At 45.1% G+C, this 18,549-nt stretch overlaps 1 protein-coding gene across 8 annotated transcripts in view; it reads left to right on the top strand.

Moving 5' to 3' along the window:
• Positions 1-2,727: 2,727 nt before the first annotated feature.
• The window catches only part of HIVEP1 (HIVEP zinc finger 1), a 127,281-nt gene continuing 111,459 nt past the window's right edge, over positions 2,728-18,549 (top strand). For 2 of the 8 annotated variants that reach the window (XM_071736441.1, XM_071736432.1), the window contains exons 1-2: positions 4,806-5,254; positions 7,002-7,148. In XM_071736441.1, the coding sequence (XP_071592542.1) occupies positions 7,109-7,148 (40 nt within the window). In that variant the 5' untranslated portion in view covers positions 4,806-5,254; positions 7,002-7,108. Of the gene's footprint in view, positions 2,799-3,813; positions 3,833-3,960; positions 4,240-4,805; positions 5,255-7,001; positions 7,149-18,549 lie in introns of those variants that run through there. The other 6 variants (XM_071736435.1, XM_071736434.1, XM_071736433.1 and 3 more) reach the window with 6 other exon arrangements.

The following is an 18,549-nucleotide window of genomic DNA, read 5'->3' as shown; positions in this document are numbered from 1 at the left end:
CTAGAGGTTTATCATGGGGTGCTTAACAATGAATTATTTAAAAGTACCTAATGTATCATGGTTTCTTGAGAGCCTAATGTGTGTATGTGTATATATTTATCCATAAAATGCCTGTGAGCCATTTCAGAATACCGGTTTCGGAGCGTAGGGGTTTCGAGCGTAAATCTAGAGGATGTTTAAAAATAGGTGTCCTCCTGAAAATGCAGTGGAGTTTTAGAAAGGAAAAAAAACCTTAATAATCCTCTGCATTCAGATATACACAGTCATTTAAAGGGAATCTGTATCCTGTAGGGCTCCTTTTCAGTGAGATATTAAAAGTATCTATATTTTGCCACGAAGGATTTTTTTTCCCAATGTGCTTATTGATGTGGCATTTTAGATCTCACTGAAACCTTTTAAAAAATTTCCCTCATTTGCCCATTTGAGAAGATTACTATGTGCCTCCTACTAGCAATCATCCATAGTACCTTTCCCAAAGTACTTTACTGAGTGCATATGCACTTTCTTTCTGCTGATGGAAAACCAGACATAGAAAAGATGAAGCGGTCTGACTGGGATAAACAGCCTGGTACTGCTGTCTTTTCCAGCCTTTCCCCAGGCTGTCTTCAGGACTGTTATTTCTGCTTGCTGGGGCAGGCAGGGGAGCCTGCTGGAGCAATGCCAAGCTGGGCTGGAGGTGGCTCTTTGGCCCCTGCCTCTGCTCGTTCAAGGTGAGCAGGCTGAGGAGTGTTAGCCAGCTCACAACCATGTCTTTGTCAGCTTTTCTAGATGGCAGTGGGAGTAACCTCACGGGCCCAGACTTTCAGTTTTGCCTTCTGCCCTCTGACCCGAACTGTGAAATGACTGGTTTTATGTTGAAGGGTGGATCAGCTGGCACCATCTGACATGCCTCATGCCTCCCTGGGGACCTGTCTCCTCTCTGACACCTCCTTGAGTAATTCTTGTAAAGACACTTGTGTGTGTTTGCAGAGGGAGGGCACCTATTATATATACCTGGGCACATCCATGTGGTGAGAGGGCTGGATTTTCATGCTGATGCGTGGGATGCAGCAAAACAGTATCCTTCTAGTCGGGTTTGCTGGTGTCCTTCATTTCAACCTGCATGTTGGAACACCTCCTTTGAACTTATTCATGTCCTTGAAAAGAGATGGGTGACCCAGGACTCTCTTCAGCAGCAGCTGTGGTGGGCCCTTTTTTCTGAGACATCTTGTGAGGAAGGTCCGGTCCAGCATCCTCATCCAGGATGCTTCCTCCTTGGTGATACTGGTGACAGTAACCCAAACCCTTTCAGACAATAAAGAGCAGCAGAAGGAGCCAGGTGCCCTTTATCACAAAGGCCAGCAGGACAAACTTTGAGGGACAGCTGAACTGAACAAGTAGAGGTCCAGACCTAGTTTCAGAGGTCACTCAATCTTAGGTTTGTGAATGGTCTGGCTCGGTACACCCATTAAAGCTTGTGGCACCTGCTGGATTATACTCTTACTAGTGTTCTCAAGCTAAGGGGGAATCTGTTCCTTAAAAAGTCAGGAAGTCTAAGTCTAAGAAACCTAAGTCTAAAAACCGGAGTGGGAAGACAGGCAGTGTCTTTAAAAAACAAAAAACCCCAAACAAACAAACAAAAAATCCTTTTTTTTTGTCTAACCAGATAAGTTGTAGAACACAAGGTACTCTTAAAGGGTCTGATTTTCCTTAAATCTCTAATTCTGTGATGAATACCATCTTTCACCCTGACCACCAGGCAGAGTGACAAGAGGTGGTACTTTTGCCTTCAGTGTAGTGAATACTTCTGTTCCCACTAGGCAGAAGGCAGGATAGGTTACCCAAAGCAGATAACCTGCCAGTTTTGCAGTCCATGAATATTTTCAGTGTAAGTGAACTCAGGAGGAAAAATAGCCCAGGACAGTGCCTGTGGTCAAAAGATCAGACAGGAGTGGTAGCTCTGCAAAGAGCTACCCTGCATCCTCCTGCCTTGCTTTCTCCCCTGTAAAATGGGGATGAAAGTATTCGTCTGTCTTTTGAAACCCCTGCATGATTAAATGCGGTTTGAAAGAAGGCCCTATGAAAACCTCGAAGGCTCGGGAAATAGTGGTCTTGTTCTCTGAAGGCAGCTCCTGGTCCTACAAGAGAGGGGGGCAGCACGGCCCAGGCGCTTAAAGCTGGGAACAAGGGCTGCCAGGGGAGCCCAGTCACGGCAGGAGGAAGCACAGGGAAGTGATGCAAGAAATATTTAATTGGATTTATTTGCTAAAGACATCACGTGCTGGCTCCAAACGTAAAAGATGACGGAAAACCGGAGTGGTAGTGAAATCCAGCCAACATCTTTGTCAGGGAGTTTGAATAAAAAAAAAAAACACAAGAAAAACACAAACCAACAAAACCCTCACAGAACCCCAAGTCCCCTTCCTTAGAGCCAAACTCCCAGTGCAGCCCCCCCGTTTTTCTTGGGTGGGGAAGGAGAGAGGTACGGCGTTTGCCGGCGGGGGCTGTGCTCCCCTGCCCCGAGGGGTGGGTTCTGGGGGGCATCCCTTCGCCGGTCAGGGCTACCCAGCAAGGAGCAGACACACGTGGAGGGCTGTGCACGCACAAGCACAGCTGATGCAGGAAACCAGCAGCCGCGGCACAGCCCCCCCAGTCCTCCCCCCGGCAAAACCCACAGCCCGGGCCAAAAAAGGGGCGCCGCGGCGAAGAGCACGACGCGCCTCCTCCTCGTATTTCCTCCCCCGCCCACTTTCCGCGGCAGAGGGGCTCGCTGCCGCCCGGGATGAAAAGTTCGCCGCGGCAGGATGCGCGGTGAGGCGGTGAGTTTCCCCGGAGGCGCCGGGGCGCGGCGGGACGGGCAGGCAGCGGGGGCGCGGGGAAGCCCGGGCGGGCGGCGGGGAGGAACCTCCGGGATCTCCGCGTCAGCCTCGGCTCTCCGCGTCGTGTGTGTGTGAGCGTGTGTGTGCGTGCGTGTGTGTGTGTGTCCGGCTGTGCCGGTGCCCCGGGGGCCGGGCCGCGGCAGGGGGGAGCGCGACGCGCACCGGCGCAGCGCCCCGAGCGGCGGCGGGAACTTTCTCGCCCTGGGGGAAGATTTTCCTTCGGGGAGCGGCCCGGGCGCCGCCGTACGGGACCCCTTGAGGAGACACACACACACACACACCCTCCCCCCGGGATGAGGCGCTGAGGGTGACCCCCGCACCCCAGAGTCTCGGGGAGAGGGGGCTGCCCGGGATGGTGGCGGAGGGGCCGCGGGGTCGAGGCGGTGGCGGTGGGGAAGCCGGCCCGCCGCGAGCCTGTCGTGCCTCGCGCTGCGCCGCCGTCCCTCCCCCACCGGGGCCGCGAGGAAACCCCCTCGGTGACCCCTCCCCCGACCCCTCCCCCACCCCCCCTCACATCCCCCCCCTCCCGGTCCGGGAAAAGAGGCGGGGCCGGGAGACCCGGTGACGTCACTGCTCCGGCCCCGCTTCCTGCAATAGAAAGTGAGAGAAGGTAAAACACCCCCCGCCCCCCCCTCTGTCCCCCCCCGGATACCCCCCTCCCTTCCCCCCCTCTCCCGTGCCCCTCCCCCCGCCAGTGACCGGGGCGCCGGGGGGAGGGGCGGGGCGGGACGGGGGAGGGGAGCGCGTCTCTCCCCGAGGGGAGCCCGGCGGATGCGCCGAGCCCTCCCGTGCCTCGCCGGCCCTCCCCCGCCAGGCCCGCCCCGCCCCTCCCGCCTGTCAGGGGTGGCTCCCTGCCACCCGTCTCCCCCCTGTTGTCCCCCCCACGTTGTGTTTGATCCCCCTCCGTCGCCCCGCAGCCGGGGGGCAGGCTCCGCGGGGGGGGGGTGTGTGGGTCTGCACCCCTATGGGACTGGGTCGGCCGGAGGAGGGGTCTGCTGCGGGGGGCGGGCGCGGCCGGGGGCCGGCCGGCGCGGCTGCGGTGGGGGGCTGCGGGGGGGTGGGGGGGGCCGTGCCGTGCCGTGCAGTGCCGGGGGGCGGCGCCTTGGCCGGCCCGGGGGGACGGTGCATGGAGGAGGGGTGGGTGTCGGTGCCGGGCTGCGTGTGTGTGCGCGGCGGCGGCGCTGGGTCATGTTTGTGTTTGAGGTTGTCAAGTGAAGGAGGCTCCCGGCCCCCCCCTCCTTGCTCTTCCCCTTCGCATCCCCCCCCCCCCCTCCTCCTTCCCCCCCTTCTCCTCCTCCTCCTCCTGCTGCCGCCGCCGCGCAGGGGTCGCCGCGTTCCCCGTCGCCGCCATCAGCCGCCGCCGCGCCGGCCCCTCCGCCAGGTTTGCAGCGGGCCCCGCGGGGAGGGGGAGAGGGGGGGGGGGGAACGGGAGCGGGGGGGACTCGGGAGGCGCCGTGGGGAGGAGGGGGCGCGGGGCGGGACGGGCGCTCCCCGCCGCCCCCTCTGCGCGGAGCTGCGGCAGCCACAACACAATGTGTCCTCTACCGGCGGCGGGGGTGTGGGAGGGGGGACGGGCGGCGACGGGAAGGACCGCAGGCCCCGCTCCCCCTTTCCTCCTTTACCCTACGGCCCCTCTGGGACGTGCGGGGACTCCGCGCCCCGGCTGCGCCCTCCCGTCCATGGCCTCCCCGGGGGTGCCGACTGCACCCCTAACCCCGGGGGTTTGTCTGTGTGCTCCTCACACTTCCTCCACTCCCTCCCTCCCCCCCCCCCCCCCCCCGTTTTGCAGCCGGGGTTTGGGGGGGCCGGGAGGGTGGGTGCCACGGAGCTCCAGCCTGACTCCTCCTGGCCCCGCTGGGTGCCGGGCTTTGGCTGCCCCCTGCACCCCCCATCTCTCCCCCACCCCACCCCCCCACCCCCCCGGCATGTGTGCAGCGCTTTGTTCGGTGCGGCGTTGCAGAGGGGTTTTCCCAGGCTCCTCCCTCTTTATTCATTCATGGTTTGGTTTTTTTTTTTTTTTTTCTCCCCCTCTCTCCCTTCCCCTTCCCTTTGCAACCCTGCAAGCGCATACCGACGTCTCTCCGGGCCCCGGGGCTGGCTGCCTCCCCGCACAGCTCCCTGATCTGCCGAGTGGTTTGGGCTTTTTCTTTGGGTTATTGGGATTTTTTTTTTCTTTCTTTCTTTCTTTTTTCTTTTTTTTAAATTTTTTTTTTTTTTTTTTGGAGGGGGGTCGCGGGGGCGAAGGATGTGATCGCTGCGTTTGCCAAGGCCCGTTTCTCCCTCTCCCCTTTTTGCTGAAATTAAGGAGGGAATGACTTTTCGCGTAGGTCCTGCGCGGTGTTTCCGCCGTGGCTTTCACACGGCCATCTCTTCCCCCGAAAGAAGGAGTCCTGCTGGTGAGCGGGGGAAATTGGTGGTTTTAAAGCGTAAATAAGATGTCATTTGTGCTGCAGGGGAGCATTGGGAGGTGCTTGCGATTTACAGATACCCGGGGGATTTCAAACTCCTCCTGCAAATAACTTGCATAAAGAGGCGACGGTGTTTATTACTGCCTTTAAAAACCCAGGGCAAAGGGAGGACGGGGCTCAGGGGGTGCTTGTTGCTTCAAGCAACCCAGGCACTTATCTGCATTTCCAGCTTGTGTCCAAGACCAGGAAAATGGACCTGTTAGCATTAAGACTTTATTTAATGTCTAAATTTTTTCTGTTATCCTGGCAGATGAAGTGGCATGAGTGAGCAACCTGACAGGCGGTGTGCTCCGTTTTGGATTTTTCCTTGTTTTTCCTTTAACATGCAGTAATACCCTAGTGAAGAACCATCAGTCAGGATAACATTTTCCAGCCTGCCTTTGTGTCAGTTGCAGGCAGTTTCTTCTCCTGTTTGGGTCCTTTTATGCACCAACAGACAAAAGAAACATTAAAAATTAATTATTATATTCATCCAGCAGTCTGTAGACTGAAGGGGTCGTTGCCAGTAATCTATTTTAAATGGGTTTGAATCCCATTTTTACAAAAACATGGTTATCTTAGGAAAAAACAAAGCGAAACAAACAAACAAAAAAACCCCAGAAGCTACATTAGTACTTCTAACAAATGCTAAAAAGTCTACATATTTCTTCCTTCTATTAGCTATCCTTTATCAACTTATCTATACTAGGGGCCATTACAAAGTTTATCTAAATTTTTATCATTTCTTACTAGTGTTTACTAAAAATAATAATATCTTAACATGAGATAGTATTACTATATAAAAAAGTGAAAAGTGGTTAATTTTAAATTTTTGTTTTGATGAAAGAGTGGAATTACACCAGTCAGTTTCTTTCTTAAGTTCTTGTGTGTTAATTAGTTTGCCATAGTTCTGTGGGAGGTTTCACATCCTGTAGGATTTCAGAAACTAAACAAAATGCTTCTTCAACTGTAGGCACGTTGTAAGAATATTTGAAAAGTAAGCATGTTCTTTTAATCTCGAAAAGGATGAAGGTTTGGGGATTCATGTGTAGATTTGTGTCAGTTTAGCAGCAAATCTGTGTGTTAGGCTATTAAAAGAATTGCCTGGTCCTTGAGGTTTATCTGTCCCAGAAGCAGCTCCTGTGAATTCAGGGACTGCTGCAGCCACATAGGACCACACCAGGGTGAAAACTTGCTGTGCAACAGCCTGCAGGTGTTGTTCTCTGCTGTACAGAGATACTTCAGCAGAAGTAACCCATGGAGAGTTCTTCAGGAATTGAACACTCCATGTAGGGAACTCAAGGGTTGCATATGTTTCAGGTAGGTTGGATTATTGCTGATGTAGTGGATGTTTGCCCTCCCCCATCCTGAGATGAAAATCTGTATCTTACAGCCTGATGTCAAATTTTGTTTAGTTTCCTGGATTTATTTGCACGGGACACGAGTTGTTGGAAGACGTTTTCTGGCTAGAAAACAGCTGACAAATGTGGAAAAGTGTCTCGGTTCTCTCGTGCTTCCTGAGTAATCCCAAAAGGAGTTTCACCCTCATATAGTTTTCTTAGGATACTGGATCATTTCACTCTGTAAAAAGGATAGGGGCATAAAGATTTCTCTGAAAGTAAGCAGAATAGGTATCTGTATTTTCCTGATTAATTCATACATCTCATAACTTTTCTTTTTCTTTTTTTTTTTTTAGCATACGGATTAACCGACCCCTTTGACAAGTTTATGGAGCTGCCATCTCTGTGCTTGCTGTACTTTCCACTTCTGAGAAGAGAAAGTGGTGTATGAGATTAGAGGAAAATGCCTCGGACAAAGCAGATACATCCCAGAAACCTGAGAGGTATGTAGCTCTCAGCTGAGGAAAAAAAAGCTCTTGGGAAACTTGGTTGCAGTTTCAATTGCAGGGTTAAAGGAATATGTATTCGAGAGGTCTGTTTTCATCCAGATATAATTTACAAGCAAGTTTTAGGAGTCATCCACAAGACAGCTCTAATTGTGAGAGAAATAAGTGGAATCTGTTCTTATTCCTGAAGTCTGTGGGCTTGATAGCATTCTTGATATCCTTCAGCTTGCAGCAATAATCAGCATGAATGTTGAAATGCAAAGGAGGATGTAGTTTCCTTACCAGAGCATGTACAGTTGAAATATACAGGGAGGTGGGAAATGCATGTAATGTGGAAGCAGCATGAGATCTGACAGCCAGTAGTTGTTTTTCTTAACAGTAATCAGTTTGACTTGCTTTTGAGGGGATCAGGCTCTTCTCCCATGCATGCCTTCTCACTATCTGTCATCATCTGTCACCCACACTACCTCGGGCATCGCTGGCTTTGACCTTGGTCTCCTCGCTGTCCTGTAGTCTCACAGCCAAATGGTAGCTCATTTGCTATGGAAAGGAGCAAGCAGGGAAGCGACCTGCTCCAAAAACTGGCAAGCTTGCATGTCCGGGCATTTCCTTGAACAAGATCCCAGAGCACTTAACCAAGCCCAGGACTGGCAGATGGATGTGAGGAATCCGATCCGATGGTTATTTGTTACTGTCTTGGTAGATGTGGCCCTGAAGGAATTAAATGAGGGGAAAAATACAGGTCAGTTGACAAGCAGTTGTGTATGTTGAGGGAGGACACGCTTCCATCCCTGCCCTTGTTTGCTGCTTTCAGGAGAACGTGCTCCCACCTTCCACCTGCACCCTCACATCAGCTTTTTTAATGTGAATTTTACAGCTGCCGTATGGAAGCATCCCTTCAGAGAATCAAAGTCATTACAAAACCACAAACATCAACATAAAGTTTTAGAGGCAGGAGCAGCATTTGATTCCAGTTTTAACTTTTTATGCCAAAACTCAACAAACATCTGCATGTGTTTCAGTTGGTTTACAGTAGAGAGGCTCTGAAGTGATAGCCCCTGCAGCTGGATCTGAGACCTGGTGTTACGGACTGTTACCACTACTACCACTTAAAATCCCTGCTGGAGAGACATTTTTGCAGTGTCTTTATTCAGGAAGTGCTGAGTATCATTGGTTGGTGTGATAGATAAACCTCCATCACAGATCAGGAATTTCACGTTTAAGTGACGCCTTTTCCCCTTCTTACTGAAAGTAAAGCAATAAATTAGAACCCAATTTTTAATAATGCTGCTTACCAATTTGCTGACACAGCTGAGCTTATGTTTTCTGATCAAATATGAGAGGGATCTATTTCCGTACTCTGATAGCTACTTGGTATTGCTTGAAACTTCATAGGAGTTAAGTGTTATAAGGCTTCCTATTCACTTAAACAAATACATGTAAAATAAATAGTCTAGGTAACCTCTTAATTGTGTTAGAAATTAATTGCTTTTTTTCCTTGTGTAATCTCCTCGGCCATTTAGCTTTTATCACCTCTTGTAATAGTAGTCTTCATCAGTTCCTATTTTTCCACAACTAATGGGAGTTCTTGAATGAATGAAGATGGGTTAAATGTTGAGAAGGAAAAGAGAGGTACACAATGAGCCCGTGATTTGAAATGATGTTTGAACAGGTAAATGATTGTTAAAATGACACAGGTGCTGCGAACTTCAACATGTTGTGAGCATATATTGCTACTATCATGGGTTATTAGAGGTGAAGTGATTTGAATAATCAGTTTACTTCTCATTAGTTATGCCCTATTTCCATTTTTAATCTTGATAATGAGGAAAACTGGATTTGAGTTTTTAGTATTTTTATCAGCATGTGAGAATATTGTGGAAAATATTTGCTTAAACCCTTGGTTTTTGCTGGACCCCGTGGAGGCTGGAGGACCTCACAGGTCTGTTTTCTGACAGTTTATGTATGCAAAGTTAGAGCCATCTTAAGTTGACATTCTTAACCATTAAAACTTGGGAAAAAAAGTGATTTTTAACACATTTAATCCATAGTATAATCCATGGTAATTGGTACCAGTGATATCTAAATCTGCAAAAAGATTAAATATCTGGTTGCAGGTGAAACTTGGCAAACTCCTGTAACTTTTGGCAGGCAAAGATGTGAGCTAAGTAGCCTGTATTTTTAGGTTAAAGGGTATTTTTAAGTTGTCTAAACTTTATTGTCACCTTTTGTACCATGTACAAAGAACACATCATGTCCTTACCTGGCTTCTCCCTCTCAGTTTCCAGTTCCTTTCATTGCCCCATAGCAATCAAATCACCAACAGCTTTAACTGGACTTGTCCAGACCCCATCAATGTTTAACTTTTTTTGGGAGATCACTGTTGAACAACCCTTGACACTCTCTATCCTGTTGTGCATCAGATGGGTTACTTGGGTTGCACTTGCAGTCCAAGTCAGCCTGGAGAATAAACAACCAAGTCCAAGAACATTTATTTTCCCTTAAAAAACAAAAAAAACAGCACAATCCCTCTTCCTCTTCCCTGCCAAAAAAACCACACAGAAAAAACCCCACCATAAACAACCCCCACACACTCCCATTAGTTAATTTGAGGTTTGGTGCAGTATAGGAGTAAGTTTTGCAGGTTTTAATACTGCTTGTGTTTACCGTAAGCAACCTTATTGTCTGGAGAAAATGAAGTAGTGTTTTTAATATAGAGAACTAAATTTGAGATTTTGGCAGGAAGCCTTAAGGCTCTTCTTTTTGTGACACGGCTTGATTTTACTCATTTTCGTATACTTCTAGGAGATTTGAGGCCCTGAAGTATCAGGATCTGTGAAGATCACATTTATTTTTTGTGCTCTTTTTGTGTGTGTGTGTGTGTGTGTGTGCTGAGGTCCTTTCCCCTCTCCTTGGCTTTCACTGTCTATTTAAACATGAGTCTATTAATAGAGTGCTATACTAACCTGATTTTACAGCAGGAAAAAAAAAAAAAAGCCCGTATCAAGAGCACAGGATTTAGGAAGCATTATTTTGCAAATTAAAAAGAAATAACTAGCTGGCCATTTATTTTCATGACTATGTGCTAGTGGTAGGGTTTTAATGCCTGACAGTGTCTGAATGAGCATGATGCCTCTGAAGGGTACCAATAAGGCATCTGCTGTGCTGCTCTTGTTCTCTTACATTGTTTTGTCACATCAGCCTTCCCTGCTTCTCATGGCAAATACATCCTTAGGTGAAAAATGTTACTGTCAGCAGTGGATGGCTTTGGTAAGAGGAGTTGTGCCCAGTGTCAGACTTAGTCTCCCGACTAACTTAACAGTCATGGTCATCTTCAGCAGTAGGGATGAGTGACTAAAATTTGAGACAAATTGCATTTTTTTCAGATCTCAAAAGGATACAGATTGGGTGCATGCATTTTCTGGAAAATGGTTATAGTAGTTTCAAAGGTGAAGACCAAAAGCATGCCTAGGAAATGCCTGGTCTGGGTTACCTGTCAGCTTTGTGACTGGAACTGAGTTTGTAAGCGGGTGTTCCTCATGTTGTCTTAGACTCTTAAATATTTAAGATGAGTATCATGTTGCTAATAAAAAGCATCATCACTTGGCCTCTGCTGAAGAGAAAGTATCTGCTTGCTCAGACATCCGGAGGTCATCTTTTCTTACTTTACTTATTTGTCCTAATAAAAAGACTACTTTGCATGCAGTTACACCTTATATTTACGTGGCAAATTGTTACACAGATGTGACAAAACATTTCGTAGAAGCTGTAATGTATTCCCATAAGTACAGTTACATTAGAGAATCATGCATTTAGCAGGGCTGAGTAGGCTTGGTTTGTTGTGGGATGATTGTGAGGATATAGAAGGAAGAACAACTCTGTTTTTGTTTGTTTAAAACTACCCAGTTACACAGTTTTCATTTTAACTTTCCTATGTGTACCGTGTTTAGCACAGTGCTCTGATTCACCAGTACAAAACTGTAGCAGAAGTATTCCGAACTTTGTCTCATTCTACATAAGCTTTCTGTTATTTTTAAGACAGCAACTTGTTGCTGTTTCTGTTTTTCCTTCTCAATCAAATATTTCTATTTGAAACAAATGGCTGATGGGCCCATAAAGTTCAACAGTTGCTTCTAAATCTTTTAACACTTTAACACTTTGCATTTGACAAAGAAATGCAAGTATAATAGGAAGAGCTTTTCTTGATAGCTATTTAGTACTCTGAAAAGTGTGCTTATGTGCTTAAGTTTACTGGAAAGCTGGATACATTCTGGGCCATACAATGTTCAGATGATCCAGAAGTTCTAGGCATCTAGTATGTCTTAGTGTGATTTAGCAAGGCTCTTTGAGTTGGTTTAAAATTGTAATGTGCTTTCAGTACTGAAGCAGACCTGTCTACACTGAAAGCTGATGGGTTGGTATTTCCTATTAGTGTTGGGTCATGTAGTCTATAAAGCTTGAGAATCGATTGGTGTGCGGTGTTGTTCATGATTTCGATTGGTGTGCTCTTCATGATTTGCATCAAATGATTTAAAGAAGAATGCTGAGCTCTCTCAAGGCTCACTTTCACAATTCGTGCATGCTTATTTCAAAAGAAACATGCAGGTTTCTTTGACTTTTGGGTCTTGGTATTGTTTCTGAGGCAGAAAAAGAGTGCTCCACTTTAGAGGATCTCTGAGGGGCTGTTGATGCAATATTGGTACATCAGATGTGATAGTGGTCTGTTCTCTGTGGCATACAGACATCTGTAAAGATGCTGCATCTGTGTCTTGCTTAAATTTCTGAAATGTGTGTGAGGCACTGGTGGAACAAAAAGCCAGAGTTTGGACTCAGTGACTTTGTTATAGATATTTCCTTTGGTTTGGCAACAGCTCTTGTTTCTGAACATCAGATTGTTTTGTGTTATTTCCTCTACAAAACAAATTTGAACCTAAAACCTCCCTCGTGAAGGTAGAAAGAATGTATGGCTCTGGTGTATCATCAGCTGGAGTACCAGCAACTGCAGAATGGGTACTCTATCTGTAAGGATCAATACTTACACTTTTTCTCTCCCCTCTCTCCCCTCTCCCTTTCTCTCCCCTCTCTAGCGAGAGGACGGGGCAATGATTTCAAACTCGAAGAGCGGAGATTTAGGCTAGACATTAGGGAAAAATTCTTTTCTGTGAGGGTGGTGAGATGTGGGAATAGGCTGCCCAAGGGAGCTGTGGCTGTTCCCTCCATGGAAATGTTCAAGACCAGGTTGGATGGGGCCTTGAACAACCTGTTTTAGTGGGACATGTGTCCCTACCCATGCACTAGATCTAGATATCTAGCTCCCTTCCAACTGTAGCTGTTCTGTGATTCTACTCTCTCTCTGCCTTATATTTTTCACCTGGGTTATGGAATGATAATGTTTCTCTCTCTTTCTTTTTTATTTTTTTGGGGGGGAGTGTAGCATCTTTAGGCTGTTGCTTATGGTATATATGATCCGACAACTTGCACTTTAGATGCAGTTGGCTGCAGTCCTCAAATTTTACTGTAATGTGAATCATCTCTATGTTTACATATGAAAAACTGTCCAAACCACTCTGTAGTGTAAGAAAGGTTGGATTTAAAGCTGTAATTTGCCACCTTCTCCCCATCATCTGTCTTGTTCCTGAAGCTGGTTGTGTGTTTTCAACAGATTCTAGTCCTATTCATTGCTCAAAATGGTTGGGGCTTATGTGAGTGGCCACGAGTGATGCACAAAACCCTGTTGAGATTGGACTGTAAGAGAGGATAAGAATAGTAGACTGGTAACACTGTTCAGTGTTGCCTTGAGACAAATGCATTTGATTCCTGCCCCTACCAGTGACTTTTTTTCTGTGAGACCAAGCAATCCTGTTACACCAAACCTTTGCAGCCAGCCAGTAATTGCGTGTGCTGCATTTGGCTGAGTTGAGCTGTCTGTGCACAGTCCTTGGGTTTTTGCAGCTGCAGTCAGTTCACTGTTGCTACAGTTTGGATGCAAAATGGTGCAAAATTGCTAAAAACAATTAAAATCAATGTCTAGGTGACTTAAGTTGAAGATCCAAGATTAGCCAGTGCTTTTGGCAAATCTTCTAATAACTCTGTGCCTGTTTTCTTCATGTAAACTGGGGGTACCAGTACCACATCATCTTCTAAGGGCTCAGAAAGTAAAGTTGTTAGTGTTGTGAAGCAGACACTTGATGACTAAGTAATGGAAACGATGATAAAGAAACTGGTAGCAAACAGAGCCAAGCAGTGAGCATGGCCCATGTTGTGCGCTGGCTTAGTTTGTGTAAACTTTCGGCATTCTCCAACTTCTTGTTGCTTCACAGTCTTAACATTTAAAAGGTATTCTTAAAGGTTACTTCCTAGCTTGTAAAATACCAAACTAAAAAACCCAAGAAATTCCACTGCATTGAGCCACAATGCTTCTCGTATGAGTCAATGATCTGGTGGGACCTCAGGCTGCAACAACATCTTTTTCTGTGTGAGCCTTGCAGCACGGGGGCATTCTTGGTGTGGACCAGGTGCTACAGAGTGGAGAAGGAAATTGCTCCCACTGGTGAGTGTTCATCATCGTGTTGCAGTTTCAAGCCATTGCTGAGAAAGCCCCTGCAGCCAGGAGGGAATACTCAGTGCAGTAGAAGTCTCTAGAGAGGAACATCTTTAATGTTGTAGTTTCCCAGTTGGTTTTGAGAGTGGTTTAAGCCATTGCTGCTGGAGGAGGAGGAAGAAGTGAAGTGGTTCTGCCTTTCCCCACCTGAAATGCTCCTTCTCCACCTTGTTTTGTTGTTTTTTCCCTCCAGAACCCCCCTTCAAATGTCAAATTGCAGAACTGGAAAGCAATGGAGGTTCTTAATAGATGACTTTTAAGAATTTTAGTGTACTGGTAGACCAGCAGGAAACTGAACTGGTCTCAGTTGAAACCTTAATTAAAAATAAAAGAAAATACTCCCTCTAAAATTTGGCATAGAAATTTCATTCTGAATGAGCAAAATTTGGCTAACATTTAAGCAATTAAAAAGAGGTCCAGATAACCAAACTTAATTGTAGCTGGCACTGTCAGCTTGGAATATGTATTTTTAGATTTCTGCATACGCACACTAAATATTAGGAAAAGGAAATGGGAATAATGCAAGGAGAGTCTGTTGGATGCAGACCATAGCAAAAATGGGTGCTATCAGAGGGAGTTAAAATAACATGAAGAGAGATAAAAAACAGTATTCCAGCTAACAGGATTGCAAAGAAATAACTGTAAGAACTGTTGAAGAAAGAAAAAGAATGGAAAAAGGAACTTAATTCTCTTCTCTTGATAGCAGAAAACAACAAACAGTATTTTTAAAATGGAATATAAAATAATTATAATCGCAGTTAGAATCCAGCTCAAGCTGGAAGAAATTGGTGAAGGGAACAGTAAAAAAATGTTGAATTCATACAAAAACAAAAAAAGCAATGAAAACGAGGGCTTGAAAGCTATGTATATAAGTCAGTATGATTTTATTTCAGAATACAGTGAAGTGGTAAAAGTACAGATCTGTAATTCTGCCTCACCTTTACATCCTGTGCCTTCTTTATTACTAATTGAGCATCGAGTAAGAAATGCTACAGAATGTGGCATTTGCTGAAGCAAGTGAACTCCAGCGTGTAAGGAAGGTCATGAAAAAGATTGTAGCTTTGAAAAGAGAAACAAAATGTAAGGTTCCAACAGTTCTTTCAAACATTTCTATTAAAGCAAGCGGTTGGCTCTGGGATGAAACTGAGTTCAGTCTTTTGAGACCAGAACAATAACATTTTCTAAGAGCCCAGCTTTTTCATGAGCACTCAAAAGAAGATGACTGTGTTTGGTTGGTTGTTAAAATTGTTATCTCTTTGAACAGATTTTGGGTTGCTGTTGAGCGTGTATTTAAGGTAACTTAAGATGGAAATGTATGTCTGTGTTTGTGAACCTACTTAAAAAACAAAGAAAAACCTCAACATCCACTTCTAATATGTAGCCATCAGAAATTAACATGTAAATAGCAAAATCCTGGATCGGTTGAGAAGCTTGTTCATGAGAGCCTTGTAGCAGATTTATGGTCACCTGCGTCTTTAGTGGCTCTTAACCAAAAAGGTGAAGGCATATGGTGTCACCTTTTCCTTCATTGTCTTTTTACTTCTTTTAAACTGTGAAGGCATCAGTCCACTACATACTGCAGCTGTGGGCTTTATTATTTCATAGTCTTGTATCTAACCCAATAAGCTTTCCAAGAGCAATGTTACCATTAAAAAATATATCGTCGCAATGAATTCTCGGTTTTAAAAACGGTATCAGAGGGATGTGCAGCTTAGTATTGTTTCCTTCAGATTTGTGTTGTGCCGGTGTTATAATGCTTGAAAGGGTTTGTGTGATAAATACTTACTTGGTATGCCAGGCAATGATTCTTGGGCTGTGGAGAGAATTCCCTATCCTTAACAGAGTGGGCAGGAGTGCAGGATTTTGCTCAGGGATCTCAGTAACAACACCCAGGTGTCTGTTAGGGGGTATTGTCTGTTTGACTTAATGCTTCACAAAAATGCTGAAGAGGTGAGAATTATTTCTTTTAAACCACCGTCAGTTGTTACTACCAAAATAATCATCCTGTAGCCCACCTTGGTATACTCACAAAGCTGAGACTGTTTTGGGATTTATGTGATTTTGGTTTGGTTTCTAATCTTGAAATGATTCCTTTTTGTGGCATATATTTTGGGTTTCTTCATAGGATCATACAATTTAATTTCCAATTGCAAACTGCTCTAAGTATTTATGCTGGAAAACATAAAGGAGACTTGCTATAGCTGCACATTTTAAAAGAGCTAGTTATACCAGTGTGTATTTCCTAGGCTTGTTCATTCTTTGCTATGTTGGACTTCTCTAGCAAGCATTTTAGTTTAGTAATGGCTTATGAGAATATGCAGAGAGAAACTCAGTTGGAAATGCAAGATTCTCCTTTTCTTGCTATGTTAAAACAGCTTAATGAACTAACTGGACATGGACTTTCCAAATCAGTTGAGTTGAGTGAAGTACAGTCTTCCCCTCTACTTGTTTGAATGTATCACAACTCAGAATATTTAGATTAAGAAGAGGAGGGAGGAGAAAACCCCCTATGGCAGGTGTTTGGAGCCTTTGGTGACACATTTTTTGGGGGAAGTGGGGAAGCTGTAGTTTCTCACCTCAGTAGGTGAGGGTTTTTTCTTTAATAAAAACTGTTTGTTTTTATACAAAAGGATTTTAAATGCCTTTAAAGCTTCTTTCAGAATGAGGCTGTTTGGAGAATATGCTGACGGCAGTTTCCGTGTGACCTTTGGTGGCAGTCTGAGGAAGAAATGTCTTTCTAACAATCCACAGTTTGCAAACAGCGGAAGGAGGATTTTTGTTAAGGCCAAGTTGAAATAGTCTGTGTTAAGGCCAAGTTGAAATAGTCTGTGTACGTGAAAATTTCATCTTTTACTTAACACTTTGTTGGTATTCATTGATGTCATTGAATCTGGTTAACGCAGTAAAGTAGATTTAACATCTTTGATTAAAGAAGCGGTGAACAAATAGCGCACGCTCATGTGTGAAATAACCTGTAGGCTTTTTTCACCCTGAATGCCCTCCAGGTCCCCTTCATAAATTCCAGGACAGACCTGCTGGGCTGAGATCATGAAAAGTTTGGAACAGGCTGCAGGGAGGAAGAGCGGCGGTTCCGCCAGAGCCTGTGGTGCAGCGTCGCTACAAAACAACTCTGTGTGTGTTCCTGGTTACCTGTAAAATATGTGGCTTACACCCTGCCAGCAGTGGTAGTCATGGAATATCCAGAGCACACCACATGTTTTCCTCTTATTTTTGGCTTAGTTTTGGCAAGTGGGAAGTACAGTAAGTTAATGTTGAATGGCATGATTTTAACTATGGAGCTCTGTTAAGCGAGATGTGAGATAGCATGCTTGGTCTTACTCTAAAGTTTGCAATGCAAACACAATATGGAGCCAGGAAAAAGAAAGAAGTGTTAAAAAATGGCACTTACAATAGAATTGCTTTGGTGGTTTTGCTGTTCCATTACCTATAGTGAATATCTAGCCACTGTGTTTTCTAAGAGGAGTGCATGTCTCGAACACAGTAGATATACAGATTTTACCTTGCTCTCTGCTTCAGGATTTCTTACAGAAAGAAGTATTTCTGTCCCAGACCTAGGAAGAAAACACAGTGGTGTATGTGTGGTTTTGTTAAAAATATTTCACTGTATGATTTTTATTAGCAGAATATCTAGTATGCCAAAACATTCTTGTAATCCATAGTTGTCAATAGACAGAACTAAGTATGTAGGTTGTAATAGTTCAATGCCTTGAAAATTAAATTGTCTTTTTCTCTGTAAGGGCACTGCTTTTGTGGCTAAGAAGCAGGTTGGGAACTGTGAAAAGCCTCGATACAGGGGACTTTATAATAATTTTCAAACAAGTTTTTTTGTATTTTACACAGTGGACTTGCGGAATTTGCCTCATGTATTGCATGCATTTGTTAGAGGGGTAGGATACCTTCTTTGTGATAATAATTTATGGAATATTAAATCATGCTTTCCCCTGGTGGGGTTTTTTTTTTATTTCTGTTATACTAAGTGTGCTTAGGTGCCAGTTTATTTTAGAACACTATGTATGTTATGTCTAGATATGTGTCCATGAGCATGTTTCAAAATGGCATTTTCCTTATGTGATTTTTCCTTTCTTTCTTAGAATTCTAGGATATAATCTGAAGCAATTATGTAAATTCTGAATGTAGCAGGAGAACTGCTGTTCTGGTACAGGATGATTTTACTGTTGTCAGATTTGTGAAATGCAGTTTGTCTTCAGTACCTCTTCAGCAAGGTTTGGTACCAGGACTGCTGTAGAACCTGGCTGCCATCCCTGTTCACGTATGTGAAATCCATTGCCGCAGGTGGTAGAAAGCAAGCCAGTTTTTGTTGTTTGGCTGCTAAACGTACATCTACTTTCCTGCAGAAATGGTCAATCTTCCCTCTCTTAAGACTCATTAATCAGGCTCGTTGTGAGGCTTGCTCAGAAACCCTGCAGTCTTAATAGTTTATGGTTTTCTGAAGCTTTCAGTTGTCTTGGTGCGTAGTCTATATATGCAAGAGTACTCTCAGGGCAAACTCTGATATTCTGTGATGTAGCAGGCTGGGATCTCCTGCTTGGAGCCTCTGCTTGAGGAATCCCATATCCTAGGGTAAGCAAGCACCATAGGCAGATCAGGACACGTCCCAGAGCTTGTGAGAAGTTTTCACAGGCATCCAGGCAGGATATGGCCTCAGCACAAAATGAATTTCAATTATTAATGTTTTTCCAGTATCTTATGGCTGGCTTCTGTCATGCCTTTTCAAAAATAAATGAATTAGGGCATTCCTCTTTTAAGACTACCATT

The sequence above is a fragment of the Heliangelus exortis genome, chromosome 2, assembly GCF_036169615.1.
Source record: "Heliangelus exortis chromosome 2, bHelExo1.hap1, whole genome shotgun sequence".
NCBI lineage: Eukaryota > Metazoa > Chordata > Aves > Apodiformes > Trochilidae > Heliangelus > Heliangelus exortis.
The sequence above is the reverse complement of the archived record's forward strand: the minus strand, read 5'-3'. Positions and strand labels throughout refer to the sequence as shown.